Source organism: Neophocaena asiaeorientalis, unplaced genomic scaffold, assembly GCF_003031525.2.
Source record: "Neophocaena asiaeorientalis asiaeorientalis breed wild unplaced genomic scaffold, Neophocaena_asiaeorientalis_V1.1 scaffold232, whole genome shotgun sequence".
In the NCBI taxonomy this organism is placed as follows: domain Eukaryota; kingdom Metazoa; phylum Chordata; class Mammalia; order Artiodactyla; family Phocoenidae; genus Neophocaena; species Neophocaena asiaeorientalis.
The window spans coordinates 583,676-602,149 of NW_020175672.1; the positions used below are offsets into that span (position 1 = coordinate 583,676).

The following is an 18,474-nucleotide window of genomic DNA, read 5'->3' on the forward strand; positions in this document are numbered from 1 at the left end:
AATCTAAAAGGTCGAAGATATGTGGAGCACTTCATAAGAGACAACACACATAAAATTTTACTTTTAGGTGTTCATTATTGCCAACAATCAAAGAAATGTAAACCTAAACAACCGTGAAGAAATTTTATATCTACCTCATTATCTATCAATGGCATAGCTATATAAAAAGGGATCAGTCTGACTTCTAGAAACACTGCAAATTGGTTTAATGTCTAAAAGAAACAATATGACAGTACACAGAGCAAGTAATGTTTTTATATTTTTTAACCTAATTTTAATCATAAAAATCTAACCCAAGGACTTAATCAAACTAGAAGGAAAATAAAGACATATTTGTAAGTGTTCACTGAACGTTATCTGTAATGGTCAAGACTTGGAAACAACCTACGTCCAACATTAACAGTTGTAAAAATCATGATTCATCAACATGGTGGATTAAGTAGTTGTTAAAAATGACAATGTGGAAATAAAGTATCTTTGATTTAATTTAATAAGTAAAAAATTCCAGAATAAAAAATATTAAATATACTGAGAATATAGAGGAAGAGGGTAGCAAATGAAAATGGCTGTTAAGGCATCCTTATATTTACTATTTGCATTTGATATTCATATTACATTTAAGTAAAAATTGAAAGGAAAAAAAGATCACCCCATTTTCTTTCAAAGTGTAAGAACAGGGCTTCCCTGGTGGCGTAGTGGTTAAGAATCTGCCTGCCAATGCAAGGGACACGGGTTTGAGCCCTGGTCCAGGAAGATACCACATGCCACGGAGCAACTAAGCCCATGAGCCACAACTACTGAGCCTGCGCTCTAGAGCCCGCAAGCCACAACTACTGAGTCTGTGTGCTGTGACTACTGAAGCCTGCGCGCCTAGAGTCCATGCTCTGCAACAAGAGAAGCCACCACAATGAGAACCCGTGCACAGCAAAGAAGAGTAGCCCCCGCTCGCTGCAACCAGAGAAAGACTGTGCACAGCAACGAAGACCCAACACAGCCAAAAAAATAAAGAAAGAAATAAAATAAAGAAATAGAGAAAAAAAAGTGCAAGAACAAACGTCATCAGACAGGAACAATGATCTACAATTGTACACAGTAAAAAGAAAATAGCAACAAAAAAACGTGCACTGTACCCTGACTGATGAAGAAACCTCTTCACAAGATAAATATTAAAAAAAAAAAAATACTGGTAAAAAAATCATATCAGGGCTTCCCTGGTGGCACAGTGCTTGAGAGTTCGCCTGCCGATGCAGGGACATGGGTTCATGCCCCGGTCCGGGAAGATCCCGCATGCTGCAGAGCGGCTGGGATAATCCACAGAAAAGAAGTGCCACAAACAAAAAATTTTGAAAAATTTAATACAATGGAGCAGAGTAGGGGGTGGGGGAGTGGAGAGACAATAGCAGCATCAACAACAAACTCAAAACAGTTAAAATAAAATTAATGAAAAGGGGCAGATCCACTGTAGTCAAAGTAAGCATTCTTAAAACTGGATGTATTCACTAAGTACTAAAACACTGTATGTTGATATTTTAGGAGAGGGTACAAATTTGCTCAGGATTGTGAAACCCAGAGAAGATGTCAATTTAATGATCATATAGTAAAGCATCTGTATTCAGAAAGTTCCTAAATCCAATTTAAGACTACTGGTGAGAAAAAAATACAGAAAAGTAGCCACCCAATAACATAATGTTGTTCTGTGGACTATTCAATAAGACTAAAAAAACCCTGGATATTTTTAATGAACTCTGATATTCACTAGTCAGTTTGTTACCTGACAGCCAATTATACATTAAAAAAACACTGATCAGGGATTTCCCTGGTGGTCCAGTGGTAAAGAATCTGCCTTCTAATGCAGGGGATGCAGGTTCACTCCCTGGGCGGGAAACCAAGATCCCACATGCCGCAGGGCAACTAAGCCTGCGCACCACAACTACTGAGCTCGCGTGCCTCAACCAGAGAGCCTGCGTGCCGCAAAACACTGAGCCCACGCACCCTGGAGCCCACACACCACAACTAGAGAGAGAAAAACCCGCACGCCACAACTATAGAGAAGCCCCCACGCAGCAACTAAGACCCAACACAGCCAAATAAATAAATAAATTAAAAGAAAAACACTGACCAGCACTAGCTGATCCCACCATATAACAAGTATAGGTCACTCCTCCTGGGTATGCTCAAATAAAAACCTCCTCAACAAATTCAAACATACGTAATTAGGAAAGTGTGTGAGGATGTCTTTATTTCTGTATGTTTAAATATGAAATTTTCTCTGTTAACTGAATTATTTCAAATAAAATACAGAAAAGAGAGCTGATAAGTTAGCAAAAATAAGAGAATAAGCAAGCATAAGCGCTAGTTAAGCTATCATTTACTGGTGTTATATTCAGTTCTGGTCATAATAATCTGAAAACATACTGAAAAACCATATCATAACCAAATGATTAAAGAGACAGAAAAAAGGTATAAAAATCAAGTCTTCTGAGACCAGAAGAAACTGATACTTTATCTGAAAGAAAGGCAATAGGTTACCACAAGAAATTGTAGGAGACTGATTTTGCTTGGCTTTAGGAGATAGAAGTAGAACCACCGGGTGGAAATTCTATAAAGGCAGGTTTTGGTTTCTAACCAACCTGAACAAAACAATGGACTGGACTAACCTGTAAGAAAGCCACCATAGCCAAGGCTTTTAAGTAACGGACTCCCACAAGCTCTAAAGCACCTTATAACTAAGACCCTGTGATGCAAAGATGTACATTCTAAATCAATACAACTACATTTAAATGAGCAGAAACACTACTGTATATAACTGTAATATCAAATTCATGTCAGGAACTTTTTATTGGCTTTGGGAAAAGATGGATTATTAAAAACCATTCAAAAGCTATCTATGTAAATAGCAGGTTATGGTATTTATGCTACCTCCTACTAAAATCAAAACTAAGGAAAACAAATAAAATTTGAATATAATTTTATGATAAAACTGATTCTAATTTTCACAGAGAAATTAGAGTTCTAATTCACCTCTGCTAGCTCCAAAGACCTAATTTAAAGCTATGGATAAAACAAATTAAAATATCTACACAGCCCACAATGACAAAGAATAGGAAGGTAGTAAATGAACAGATGAGAAAATATAACAAATGCCTAGAAGAAAGAAGTGGACAAGCAGGAGAGAGTAAACCATACCTTGGAGTACACTCAAAGGGGATTACAGCCAAAAGGAGGGACTATCTGCCTGAAGCACAGAAAGCTGAGAGATTCAAGAAGACTAAATTTGATGAACTGAGACTATGGAAGGAGAGAAGAACCAATGCAAAGCATATATACACAACAACTACTATACCCTGTCATCCTCCTAATCCCTGATGCTCAACAGATAAGTCAAAATATCAGAGAGAGTTCCTCTGATGAAATCAAGTTAACAAGGGGACCTGTATCATCCCAGAGCTAAGAATGTGATATTCTAACATTTAGAGGACCCTTGGCTAATAGCTGGTCCCTGGGCTACTTATCAAATGAAATCTACTGATGAAAATGCTCTACCCAGATACACAAGTTGCCAGTGAGATTTATTTTATAATACTCAGTGATGCTGTAAAGCATCACTGAGTATTAAAGAGTAGGATCAAAACAAAAATAAAACAAAAAAAACACAAAAATAATCCTGAAGATTTAAGGAACAGAAGAATTCTAAAAAAATTTTAATGCCAATTAAATTCAGTTTCAAGAAAAAAGCTGCATCTAAGAACTGGATGCTTAAAAAAAGGAACTTCCAGAGAATGAGAAAGACAATTTAAAAAAAATCCAAAAGGATGATTCAGAAGACAATTAAAAAAAAACTTCTAGAAAGTAGAAACATGGGTGAAAAAAATCAAATGTTAAGACAGAAAAGGTCTAGGAATTCCCTGGTGGTCCAGTGGTTAGGACTCGGCGCTCTCACTGCTGGGGCCCAGGTTCAATCCCTGGTCAGGGAACTAAGATGCTGCATGCCTCATGGCGTGGCCGAAAAAGAAAAAAGACAGAAAAGGTCTAAGCAAATCACTGAAATTTCAGAACAAAGGGACAATCCTGGGGGGAACAAGTCTCAAGAATCAGAAAGGCATTAGACTTCTTATCAGAGATGGTTAATCCAAGAAGTATCATCAAAGTTCTGAGGGTGAATTATTTTTACACCAGAATTCCATAACATTAAAGTGTGTGGAACAAATGAAGATATTTTCAGAACTGTAAGTTTACCTTTCATATCCATGTTACTTGAAGACACATTCCAGAAAATTTAGGAAATAGAGGAAAACCCTATATCCAGGACATAGCAGTCCCCACTGAGTAGACATGAAGGGAATATACTAGAGCAATGCTGAAGGCCTAGGGAGTAATCAGAGTTCATACTGCTACAGGAGGACAGAGAGATCAAAGAATGAGGTATCCAGGATAAAAGAATTCTAATACTACCCTTAAGAATTTGGACTAATGTTAAGAAGGTGATATGGGCAGGTAATGTAATGCAAGGGAAAAAAATTAGAAGTTCCAGGACAAAGAAAAAGCTGTATGAGAAAAGATTACTTGGTTAAGTAGCAATATTTTCACAGTTATAATAAAATGCTATGCTCATTTGAAACTTTTATTCTTTCCCCAAAGAAAAAAAGACACTAATTATTAGGAGAGAGTACTTTATCAACACAAAAATATAAAAAGGGCAAAGAAATGACAGAAAAAGAAGGGTAAGGAAGAGCACTATTAGCCTTACTTGACCAAGGGGACTCAAGAAGTACTATCTCCTAGTTGACAGAATAAGAAAAAGTATGTAAGGACATGGCTTAAATTTGCAAAGTATGTAAGGACATGGAAATTTGCATGGCTTCTCAAAATGTGAAACATGGATCATGATAGTACAGGAGATGAATTTAATGGTACAGAGACTCACTCCTTCCTTCTCTCCTTCCTTCCTTCCTTCCATCCATCCATCCATCCATCCATCCATCCATCTCAGTTACTCTATATCTGCCAGGTGACATCAGTTTTTTATTTTTGGTAAAACATAATTTTCTTTAAAAAAAAGATATTTAAGTTACAAAGTAAGTTAATTTTAAATAAGAAATAATAACAAAGGTGGCAGGCAGATATAACAAAAACTAGGAAGGGGTATTCAAACAAATGAAGTATGAAAAACACTTTAATAGATAAAACTAAACTTGTGGGGGACTTTCCTGGTGGCACAGTGGATAAGACTCTGTGCTCCCAATGCAGGGGGCCTGGGTTCGATCCCTGGTCAGGGAACTAGATCTCACATGCATGCTGCAACTAAGAGTTTGCATGCCACAACTAAGGAGCCAGCAAGCTGCAATTAAGGAGCCCATGAGCCGCAACTAAGACCTGGCACAACCAAATAAGTAATTAATTTTTTTAAAATCCCTCAAATCTAGCTACAACAACAACAAAAAAAACCCCTAACCTTAGGGAATTTAGTAAACAGATATATTGGGAGAAGTGAATAAAAAACAGAGCTGATAACTGAGCTAAATTCTCATCTACCATTAACAAGTTAAATATTGATATATGTAGACTTAAGCAAAACACAGCAATATAAGCACATCATTTAGAGATATAAACTTACTTACATGCCAGATGAATTAAAAGCTGTACAAAAGTGGTTTCTTTGGGGGAATAAACCTAGGAGTGGGGAAGCGGGGAAGGCCAGGACCTATTATAAGTGCTTCTGCACTACATGATTATTTAAGGACCTATGTGTATATACCGCTTTGGTAGGGACGGGATAGGGTGGGGTGGAAAATCAAGTCAGCAAGTTAAGTATTAGCAAGAAATAAACTGAGTAAAGGCTTCTAAAGTGACTGACACTTACCTACTGGGGCCTGGGGGGCTCCAAAGCCCAAAGTGGCTGTCGTAGTATTAAATCCAGGGGCCCCAAAGGCTCCTGTACCAAGAGGCCCTCCGATCTTAGGTTGGTTGTTCCCAAATAAAGATGCTTGTCCAGCACCAAGAGCTATGGAGACAAGAGGAAAGAAAAAGCGCCACAGAAGATCCTTTGAATGTTACGCCAGAGGTCAGTTACTTAAAAACGTAATACATTTGGAAACTTCATAATAACCACTCATTTCAACAAAAAATCTAATACAGTAAATGCTAACTATATGCCAAGAACTGTTGAGTACATCGTATATATCATAGGCAAAATACTTAACCTCTCTGTGCTTTAGCTTCCTCAACTATAACATGAGATAATAATACATAGCTTAGATATTTATCCTACGATTAAAATAAACACATATTAAGCATTGAAGAGGTCTGGTAGATACTAACATTCATTAAATATTAACTACTATCATCTCATTTAACCTTCACAAGCCTGAAGCAGGAACTATTGTCCCTATTTTACAGAAGAGAAAATGGAGGCTTTAATAATTAGCTCAATGTCACAAACGTAGTAAGTGGTGAAACCAGAGTTCACACCTCGATGCATCTGACAATACAACCAGGGCTCTTAATTGCTACTCTACAGTAAAACAGATTTCTAAAGAATTTCAAAATTGTCAATTCTCCTTAAATTTCAATATCTGCAAATCAAATACTCAATTGAAATAATTAAAACGTCACCTTTTTGACTAACATGCAGGTTATAGAAAACCAAATCCAATATATCTTCTTTGAAGAGCAAAAAGTAACACTTTCAAGTATACCATCTCATGAAAACTATTTCCGACAATTTTTTTTTTGTTTTATAAAAAGCTGAATGCCTTGTGATGAGGTTATTAAACAGATTCAAGTTTCAGCCTAAATCTGTGGATGGAATAAGAACTTATCTTCACCAGGGAGAAGGCCGCTGCAGAAACCTGTAATGTTTTAAAGCTTAATGAATCTTGCTTATGGACCGTGCTGTTGGCAATGATTTTTAAAGTGTAAAGTGGGAAGAATTTAGTTTTTTTAGGATAAGTTACTGGCATAAATTAAAAACATTTTTCCATCCCTCCCCCACCCCAAAGAAAAAGTTAATGGCAATTTGGAAGATCTGAAGTTCTTTTTTTTTTTTTTTGTGGTATGCGGGCCTCTCACTGCTGTGGCCTCTCCCATTGCGGGGCACAGGCTCCGGATGTGCAGGCTCAGCGACCATGGCTCACGGATCCAGCCGCTCCGCGGCATGTGGGATCTTCCCAGACCGGGGCACGAACCCGTGTGTCCCTTGCATTGGCAGGCAGACTCTCAACCACTGCACCACCAGGGAAGCCCTGAAGTTCTTTTTAACATACAAATGTTTCTTGACAGAGATATGGTTTACCAGGAAAATCACTTCAAACATATAATACTTGGAGGTCAAAAATATCGAATGGAAACTGTCTTGAGATTGCAACCCCAAAAAAAGGATAGGAAGTTTACACTCAGAGAATGCATACAATATAAATTAATGAGGATGACTCCTAAATGAACAAAGCATTCCTTAACTGTCCAACTCTCACTAATAATAATAACAATATAGCAATGGGATTATTTCACCTTAAAAAACCCAGCTTTGAAACAGGGAATAAGACTTCTTTTAAAGTTCCAACCCATTAGAAACTGGTGAAAATTCCAAGAAAAACTAAAATTATATTACTCCCTTTTTTTTTTTTTGTGGTACGTGGGCCTCTCACTGTTGTGGCCTCTCCCGTTGCGGAGCACAGGCTCCGGATGCACAGGCTCAGTGGCCATGGCTCACGGGCCCAGCTGCTCTGCAGCATGCGGAATCCTCCCGGACCGGGGCACGAACCCGCATCCCCTGCATCGGCAGGCGGACTCTCAACCACTGCACCACCAGGGAAGCCCATATTACTTCCTTTTTGAAAAAATTTGTTTATTTATTTTTGGCTACATGGGTCTTCATTGCTGCGCATGGGCTTTCTCTAGTTGTGGCAAGTGGCGGCTACTCTTCGTTGCAGTGCGCGGGCTTCTCATTACAGTGTCTCCTCTTGTCGTGGAGCACAGGCTCTAGGCACGCGGGCTTCAGTAGTTGTGGCACGTGGGCTCTAGAGCACAGGCTCCATAGTTGTGGCGCACGGGCTTAGCTGCTCCGCGGCATGTGGGATCTTCCCAGACCAGGGCTCGAACCCATGTCCCCTGCGTTGGCAGGCGGATTCTTAACCACTGCACCCCCAGGGAAGTCCCTATATTACTCCCTTAAAGAACATGGTTTACAGTAAAAATTTCAGGATTCTTCTTTTTTCTCCCAGAGAACAAAACCTCCTTACCACCCCTAAACAAAAGGCTTAGATGAAACCTGAATATATAAAATGGATAAAAATTTCTGTTCTGGATGGTGTGTATTTGCATTAGCCCTGAAGGAAGAATCATGAAACAGTCTAAAAATCACTATATTTCAATAACCTACAAAATAATAAAAACATGTATTTTATCCAGATCAGTCTTATATTATGTACAAATGGCTTTTTATACTTAGTGAAAGGACTTACACAAGTTGAGGGACATTCTGATGTATAATAATGTCAATTTATGAATTGTGTTATATTTACAGGTAGTTGTAGGAGTCATAAGGAAGATATACTGGTGGCACCATGGTAACAGTGGTCCTAAAAACTCTAAGGATGCTCAAAGAATAAATAAAAATGGTTATACTTAGAGATTTTCTAATAAATGTTAGAATTTAATTTTATCTATGGTACCTATTAGCTTTGGGTAGGTTTTTCTGTGTATATCTTAGTGTAACAAACTTTACTAGATGTACCCTTAAACTTATGGCTTCATGGAAAACTTTAAGAACTAAAACTTCTTAGTATTGTTACTAAGTAACTACCAAGAAAATGGCATACTATTGATAGTGCTAATGACAGTTAATACCTGTGTGAAACTAGAAACTGATGCACCCATGATTTAATCATACACCAAAGGATAATATAAAACATTTTACACTAAGATTGGTCACTTAAATCTAGGTGTACAAAAAATTTATGTATTTGTACACTTAAGGTTTCTACAGTCGACTACTCACGAAGTACCCAAAGGCCTATGTTACATGAAAATGTACTACTGTTGAGGTATGAGTTTGAATCTCTCTCATTCAAAACAAGAAGCTATCTACACAGGAATACCCACTTAGCTAATGACCCCCTAAAACACAGTCCAAAGCTACAATGTTATCCTAATTGTGATACCATGAAATGCAGAATTCATTAATGTGGGTATTTATATCTGATAGTCTCCAGACACATTCCTCTCAGAGCCAAAAGTCTGCTTTAGCAGACGTGACCACCAAAGAATTTCAATAGTGTATACTCAGTGATTCACAATTCTCGTTTCCCTACATGATCTATTGCTGCTAAGGTGGGGGTGTAAAATTCTTTATTAATTTTATTTGGCTTTTAGTTTATATGGGCAAAGCATGAATTAGGATTATATAACAGCAGTGAAAATGAGATTCCTCATCTGTGAGGTACAACTGTTCAAGGAAAACCGAATATATTCAAATAAATAAAGAGGTTGAGGTATTACATTATTGTAGAACAGAAGACAACAGCATCAGGAAAAAAGTTATAGACGACTTTATAATCTTAGACTACAGAAATAAAGCGTTGCTAATCGTAATCTGCAAGACCCAGAAGCCAAAGAGGAGAGAATGACAACTTTGACCACATAAAAATAAAACTTGTACATTAAGATATCACAAACAAAATTAAATGATAAACAAAGACTTAGTGGAAATATCTGGTAACAGACATTAGAGCAGCATCTTATCCCAGCTTAGGTTTATGGTTCATAAGCTGTCTAGCATCAAACTACCTTGAAAAAAACCACACCAAAGTTAATTTTCCTTCTGGGATTAGAAGAGAACATGATGTCAGATGTTATATTCTGCTTAAGTTTAAGGATCACATTGTACAAAAAACTACAGCTTTTTAGTTTTTATTTCTTGCAAAATATATGTAGTAGAATTTGAGTAAGCTCAAAGGCTCAAGAAGTTTACCATACAACCCAAAAGAGTTAACATCCACAATATATAAAACGTTCTCAAAAATAAAGAAACAATGATCAACAATGATTATGAATAGAGAACTGAAAGATTCAAATGTCCAGTAAACGTACACAAGGGTATCCTTCACCGGTAATCAGTGAAGTGTAAATCAGAACATACCAACTTCCACTATCAGGCACACAAAGATGAAGAAGCCCAACAATATGGAAAGGGTATGAAAAAATGGGCACTTCTATAAAATATGAGCAAAAATGCAAACTGGCATTCTTTTTGGAAGGCAAATTAAAAATTGGCAAGACTGACCAAAATTCAAAATATGTGTATCTTCTGACATAACACATTAAGTACTGAAAACCCCAGGCACACCAGGACTATCAGAGGACATTTTGTACAAAAGGAACAGACAGCCTCTAAGATAAATGTGCCAGCATTTTAAAATCTGGTAAAGCATATGGGAATGTTTTCTAAATCCATTTGTGAAAATGAAAATCTAGGCCTCTTATTTCCATGTATATGATCAAACAGAGGTCTTAAGTTGCAGCAATTAGATTTAGTTGTATCACTTCCTAAATCTTACGGTACAGTTCCTTACCTGTTCCAAATCCTGCACCAAGCCCGGCTCCCAGAGTTCCAGGTCCTGGTTTACTTCCAAAAATACTATTCCCACTGGTATTTGTGCCAAACCCTAGAAGGACAAAAGAATGAGTGGACTGTACATTAACACAACTCTCAATGTCCTGTACAAGGGAATTTCAAACAAAGCAGTCTGACCCTAAGTTTTGCATCCCTTCATTTTTTGATATTTAGAAATCCTAAATGGTAGGCTAATTTAATTTTTAAGTTTAAGTAAGTATAAACAGATCCCACAGTCTTCCTATTTACTTAATTATATTTTAGACTTGAAATATCAATTCAATATAGGATAATACCCAATATTAAAGCAAAGTGATTGTGCTTGAGCTTGGGGAACACTCCCTTCGTAATACTCAAAGCCTCCATTCTATGTTTCATGTTTAATTAGCAGAAGAAAAATTAATCCCCCCAAACTTTCACTAAAAAATAAGACAGTCAACAAAGACACTTCACTGAACCTAAAGGTTCTTGCTAAGAGAAGATTACCTATAAAAATCTCTACAGCAGCTTTTGTTTTGAACAGATGGACCTTGTATGAATAGTAATGTGTGGCTGATCACACATGAGGAGCTTTAATGGAGTCAGACTCAATCAGCTCATAGAAGCATTCGAGGACTCAGCTAGCTGACGTTAAAAAGAGAAGATAATCTATGAATAACCTTTCTTGAATTGAATTGTTTCATTATCGGAGATGATGGAGAGTTGAACAAACCATCCTCTTTCACTATGACCCAACATTTAGAGAAAATCCTGTGATTCCCCTCTAAAATCCACAAGTCTCCCCACAAAGACACCTACACATCACATTACTGCTATTATTTCTCTTTTGTTCAGATGTGTGCACAGTTTCTGTACTCCTTTTGGAGCTAAATATCAACAAATGATAATGAACATATCATTAATCTCTTTTGATAAGAGGAAAAAAACCCCAATCACTGGCCAGCAAATCCTGTTTGTGGTACACCTGAAGTCTTTTAAAAAGGTATCATGGAGGTGAACAAGTTCAACATAACAGAATAAAGAAAGTGTCTTGGAATATATGTCAGTGTCACCAACTAAGATTATACTTTGTCATGCCAATATTTGAATTTATATCTGAATGAAAAATGTAAAGAACAAAAGTTAAAGAATTATACAGTTTGAAAACATATTTCTAATGTCATTTAAAAATCTAAGCAAGTAACCTGACTTACTTTCAATACATTTAATTCATACATTAAGTCTTTTCTTCAATTTTTCTAACAGCTATGGCCACAAAAATGGAGTACTGCCCACTCAAGCACAATCAATTTTCTTTAAAGATAAAAAAACAAAAAACCCAGAAAATGTACTTGGAGATGTTGTCTTTCTGAGTTAAAATTTAACCAAAAAGGATCTTCCAACCCCATAAACAACAGAAAACAAGATACTAGTGAACTACCTCAAACCCACAGGAGGGAAGTAAGTCCCAACTTACACTGTTTATACCACACATTTCCACAGATTCTTACTGACAAAAGTTTATCAACTCTGTTATTTCAAAACAACTTTAAAGTAAAATTAAGAACAATTAATTAATTAACAGTCAATAATTTATGACAAAGGAGCCAAGAATATACAATGGAGAATGGACCGTCTTCAATAAATGGTGCTGGGAAAACTGGACAACCACATGTAAAAGAATAAAACTGGACCATTATCTTACAACATAAACAAAATGGATTACAGACTTGAATATAAGATCTAAAATCATAAAACTCCTAGAAGGAAACATAGGGGTAAGCGAGAAAAAAAACTTTCTATCTATATATGATGACAGACGTTACTTAGACTTATTGTGGTAATCATCTCACAATATATACAAATATTGGACCATTACACTGTATTGGGTGGGCCAAAAAGTGCCTTCAGTTTTTAAAGTAAAAATAAAAGATACATTTTTCATTTTCACCAAGAACTTTACTGAACAACATATTCACCCTTTTGTTCCACTACCTTCTGACATTTTTCAGCCCACTTCATAATTCTATCTTCCCAAAACTTTTTATCTTTTTGAGCAAAGAACTGTTCCAGGTGCCTTTTACAGTCTTCCAGGGAATTGAAATTTTTTTCCATTAATAGAATTTTGTAAAGACCGAAATAAATGGAAATCTGAAGGTACAATGTCTGGTGAATATGGTGGATGAGTCAGAACTTCCCAGCCAAGCTTTAACAGTTTTCGCTTGGTCATCAAAGAAACACGTGGTCTTGCGTTATCCTGATGGAAGATGATGCATTTTCTGTTGACTAATTCTGGACGCTTTTCATCAAGTGCCGCTTTCAGTTGGTCTAACTGGGAGCAGTGCTTATTGGAATTAATTGTTTGGTTTTCCAGAAGGAGCTCATAATAGAGGATTCCCTTCCAATCCCACCATATATACAACATCACCTTCTCTGGATGAAGACCGGCCTTTGGTGTGGTTGGTGGTGGTTCATTTCACTTGCCCCACGATCTCTTCCGTTCCACATTGTTGTACAGTATCCACTTTTCATCGCCCATCACAATTTGTTTTAAAAACGCGATGTTTTCATTACGTTTCAGTAGAGAATCACACGTGGAAATACGGTCAAGAAGGTTTCTTTCGTTTAACTTATGTGGAACTCAAACATCAAAGCAATGAACATAACCAAGCTGGTGCAAGTGATTTTCAAAGCTCGATTTTGGTATTTTGAGTATGTCGGCTGTCTCCCACGTGGTTTAACGTTTACTGTTCTCAATTATTGTTCCAATTTGATTGCTATCAACTTCAACTGGTCTACCCAACCGTGGAGCATTGTCCAGTGAGAAATCTCCAGCATGAAACTTTGCGAACCACTTTTGACACATTTTTCAGTCACAGCACCTTCTCCATACGCTGCACAAATCTTTTTGTGCGTTTCAGTTGCGTTTTTACCTTTCTTGAAATAATAAAGCATAATATGCCGAAAATGTTGTTCTCTTCCATCTTCAATGTTAAAATGGCTACACAAAAATTCACCAATTTTGATAAGTCTTTTTTCAAATGCATGCTGTCACATACAATCTAACAAAATTGTTTCAAATGAAGTTAGACAACTAAGTGCTATTAGAGCCATCTTACGAAAAACGAACTTTTTGGCCCACCCAATACATCTGAAATATAATGTTACATGTCAATTATATCTCAATTAAAAAAAAACGCTTAAAATATCAGATGTCTATGTACACAAAGAGCTAAACTGTCCCCTTAACCATGTAGCATGAGGAACCAATAATTTATTACCAAGTACCATCTTATCAATACCCAAAAGATCTTCAACCTCTTTAAACTGTTGCTCACAAGTGCTGACATCCTGCTTGTAATTTCTCTCCTGAAACAATTCTATTCATTCACTTAACCTTAAACTAGTCCGTTAGGAATAATTACTAAGAAAATGAACTGATGACTCTAAAGAATTACTTAAGGATGTGGCAACATCAATTGTAGATGAACCTTTTCACTCTGTGGATTAATCACCATCATAATGAAACATAATCCCATACTGGGTAACGTGCAACCAACAATGATATGATACTCCAAATCTTTGGGTAACCTTATTCCATTTCCAGATTTGTTATATGACTTATTTCCAAACCAGAAGATCATCTCTGCCCACAACACCAAAGTTGATAGCTTCCCAAGACAACAGGAACATCAAAGAAAGTCTTAGTTAGACCTGGATCCCTCTGGGGTGGTTAATGGAATGACAAGTTCACCCAAGAATAAAACAAAATTTGCCACCTTGCAACCCCTACTTGTATAGGGAATCTTTCCTCTCAGGGCCCCACTTATTCATTAATAAACTTTTAGTGAGCACCTAGTCTATGCCAGGTACTAGGTCAACATTAAGGATTAAAAAAAAAAAGGACAATTCAAATTCAGCACATAAGTAGTGAGGCATATCAAATAAAGATGAGAGTTTTCATTTTCAAATCAATAGCCTACATAAGCACCTTATCAGATAGAAAATATATTTAATTCTGAACGTGAAGTATGCTATCAAAAAACATGCATTTTATTTTTTTTCCTTTTTTTTTTTTTTTTTTGCAGTATGCGGGCCTCCCACTGTTGTGGCCCCTCCCATCGTGGAGCACAGGCTCTGGACGCACAGGCTCAGCGGCCATGGCTCACGGGCCCAGCCCCTCTGTGGCATGTGGGATCTTCCCGGACCGGGGCACAAACCTGTGTCCCCCTGCATCGGCAGGCGGACTCTCAACCACTGCGCCACCAGGGAAGCCCAGAAGATAATTTTTAAGAGGAAAAAGGTCTACAAAGTCTCTCTGGGGAAGAGGGAGTGACAGTGATTTAAAAAAAAAAAAAAAAAAAAAAGGCTGAAAAACACTGATTTAACCCTTAAGTATCTTTCCCATCTTACTTCATAGATAAGAAACAAATACACAAAATTTGATATCCATGCTAACCAAGTCTACTGCCTCAAAACCATTCTTTCATCGAGCACAGTGAAAAAGAATTACAGGTAGAATGATAGACTGATAATCATTACTAGGAATGAATGAACCCAACAAAAGGGGTTATAAAACTCAAATCAAAACATTAATTTAGGAATTGGTACCTGACAAGGACCTATCTATCTCCTTCACATAGTTCGTATTTCCATGAACACATATAAGTTTCCAATGGATGCTTAATGTAGCCTCTTTCTCCAGTACACGATCATTAAAAAACTCACTGAAGGGCTTCCCTGGTGGCACAGCAGTTAAGAATCCGCCTGCCAATGCAGGGGACATGGGTTTGAGCCCTGGTCCAGGAAGATCCCACATGCCACAGAGCAACTAAGCCCGTGTGCCACAACTACTGAGCCTGTGCTCTAGAGCCCGTGAGCCTCAACTACTGAAGCCCGCACGCCTAGAGACCACGCTCCACAACATGAGAAGCCACCACGAGAAGCCCATGCACCGCAAGGAAGAGTAGCCCCCGCTTGCCACAACTAGAGAAAGCCCGTGCGCAGCAACAAAGACCCAACTCAGCCAAAAATAAATTAAATAAATTTATTAAAAAAAAAAAAAACTCACTGAAAAACTGTAACTGCTGACTTATGGCAAATGGCCATATGTTTGTACTCATCTCCCACTAGATATCCAGAACCTAATGTTGCATCTGGCACATGAAATCCTTAAAACAAATATCTCAACCACTATTTCCCTTGGTAATGAAATGAACTTTTCATATATGATTTATCTCAAAATACGTTGAATTTGTTTGAAAACTTAATTAGGTAGTTATAAAAGACAGTTAAAATAACAGAAATAATGTTTCTATTAAACGAATTTAAAATTTTCCAGCATATCTCTGGAAAGCAGTATAAGGTTTGTTTTTCTGTTATTCAATCTTACATATATTTTCCAAATTTCTTCCAATGAACAGGTATTCAAAAATACACACAGCTATAGGAAAACTAATGAACAGTCCCCCAAATCAGAGAGGCTTCAACTTCCAATGAGAATCATTAAATATCAAAAAAACACAAAACAACAACAGAAAGTTCAAAAAAAGAATCATCTAATCTCATCTGTTTACTACTTCCCTGCTTGAAACCTGGCCTAACAGAATGTGTTATCTCAAGCAAATGTGTTTCACTTATTGTTTCTCAATTATTGGTGAGGTAATAAAAAGAAAATGTTTCCTTATTTTGAAAAAAATCTACCTCCATTAGAGAACCAACATTCTGCACAGTACTGCTATTGCATGTGCTGAATGCCCCATTTTATCCAAAGCAGGGAGTCAAGAGAATATAAATTAGTTAAGGCAATTTACATACATCTCTTCCAGGCACCTCAACCCAAGTCCTTGATTTCAAACCTTTCCCTCTGGAACCTCATATCAAGCCACAGCTTACCTGAGAATTTTAAAATATTCCCAATAATATGAATCAGGAGAATGTGTGGTATAGTCAGTATAACTTTAAGAGAGTCAAACCTGCTTTTTATATGTACCAAAATTGGAAGTGTTTGTATTGGTTCCTAAAGTCAGGGTTGGTTTGTTACCAAAGAGCCCGCCACTGGTTGTACCAAACGAAGGAGCACTGGTTGTGCTGGTTCCAAATGTAGTAAGCTTGTTATTGCCAAACAGGGTCTAAAAAGAACACAACACAGGAAAATATTAAGTAGTATAAAGATACACTCCAAACAGGAAACAGAGGTTACCTTAGGTACACTGGATTGGGTGTGTGGTAAGGGAGAGAAGATATCACAATTTTTATAAAAAAGGTATAAAGAAGGATGAATAACTATCAGAAAAACATACTAATCTGAGCAAGATTAACAAGACATAATGCTCCTGGCTTGAGAAGTTAATGGTAACACTTCATCAAACATAATATTTCAGTGAGACAAAGAAAACAACAACAACAAGTCAATCAAATATTTTTTACCTGGTAACAGAAACGTTATCATGTATTTAACGTGCCAGTAGAAAGAGTTACAGTAAAAAGTTTAAACATGCTACAACATGGATGAAACTTCAAAACATTATGCTAAGTAAAAGAAGTCAGTCACAAAAGATGTGACTCCATTTATATGAAATGTCCAGAATAGGTAAATCCATAGACAGCAGGCCTGAAGTGACTTGGGGGAAATGAGAAGTGACTATTAATGGGGATGACGTTTCTTTTTAGGGTGACAAATATGTTCTAAAATTGACTATGGTGATAGCTGCACAATCTGTGAATATGCTAAAAACTGCTGAATTTTAAACTTTAAAAGGGTGAATTGCATGGCAAATGGATTATAGCCCAATAAAGTTGTTAAAAAATAACTTTCTGAAGCATTAGATAATTTTCTCAATTTCTCACCTCAAATAAGAATAGATTTCAATCTCCATGAAAACAACCACATGATTTGGGGACTTTTCCTTTTTTTTTTTTAAACTGAAGTTCAAAGCTTGTTATAATGCGTACATAATAGACATATAGTTTCTCTAAGTTGTATTTACTATTGTTTTTTAGGTCAAGTGTATTCCTATATAGTAATTTTTTACTTAAATGACTTAACAAGGAAAAAAATTCAGTTAAGCCTCCAGTGGCATGAAGACCTTCAGAATACCAACAATTTTAACAACTTGATCACCACCAAAAATACTTAATTAACAAATACGATACTAACTTATCACCCAAAATAGAAGTTAGAAATAGGAATTTAAAATTACCTGATTTGGGGCTTCCCTGGTGGCATAGTGGTTAAGAATCTGACTGCCAGTGCAGGGGATGTGGGTTTGAGCCCTGGGCCAGGAAGATCCTACATGCTGCGAAGCAACGAAGCCTGTGCGCCACAACTACTGAGCCTGTGCTCTAGAGCCCACAAGCCACAACTACTGAAGCCTGCGTGCCACAACTACTGACGCTCACATGCCTAGAGCCCGTGCTCCGCAACGAGAAGCCACCACAATGAGAAGCCTGTGTACCACAACGAAGAGTAGCCCCCTCTCCTTGCAAATAGAGAAAGCCCGCATGCAGCGGCAAAAGCCCAACACAGCCATAAATAAAATAAATAAATAAATATTTATTTATTTATTTTAAAAAGAAAAAAAAAAAAAACCCTGATTTTAAGAGCAAAAGCACCTCAACTTAAACTCAACAATTTAACCAACTGGAGCGAAATTTTACTAAAAGAAGTAAACTCCACATAAGTATTGAAACAAACAAGTTTTAAAAAGAACTTACTTTTTGAAAATAAACCTACTATAAGTTGCCTATTTTTAAGTTACCAAATAGCTTTCAGTTACTATCAGTATCAAATCATACACTATAACCCAAAAAAATACTTGAAGACAGACTTCTCTTTTTTTTTTAATTCAGCATTCTTTTTTCTTATTTTTTTTTTTTTTTTTTCA

At 36.9% G+C, this 18,474-nt stretch overlaps 1 protein-coding gene and 1 non-coding gene across 10 annotated transcripts in view; one reads left to right on the forward strand and one right to left on the reverse strand.

Annotated features, from left to right (window-relative positions):
* NUP98 (nucleoporin 98 and 96 precursor) overlaps positions 1-18,474 on the reverse strand; it is a 99,211-nt gene that overhangs the window by 54,320 nt on the left and 26,417 nt on the right. For 6 of the 9 annotated variants that reach the window (XM_024731786.1, XM_024731783.1, XM_024731787.1 and 3 more), the window contains 3 exons: positions 16,581-16,719; positions 10,569-10,661; positions 5,861-6,001 (listed from right to left, as the gene is read on the reverse strand). In XM_024731786.1, the coding sequence (XP_024587554.1) occupies positions 5,861-6,001; positions 10,569-10,661; positions 16,581-16,719 (373 nt within the window). The remainder of the gene's footprint in view (positions 1-5,860; positions 6,002-10,568; positions 10,662-16,580; positions 16,720-18,474) is intronic. The other 3 variants (XM_024731785.1, XM_024731789.1, XM_024731788.1) reach the window with 3 other exon arrangements.
* Positions 3,903-3,974, forward strand: TRNAE-CUC (transfer RNA glutamic acid (anticodon CUC)). Its single transcript has one exon. It is a non-coding gene; the product is annotated as a tRNA-Glu (tRNA).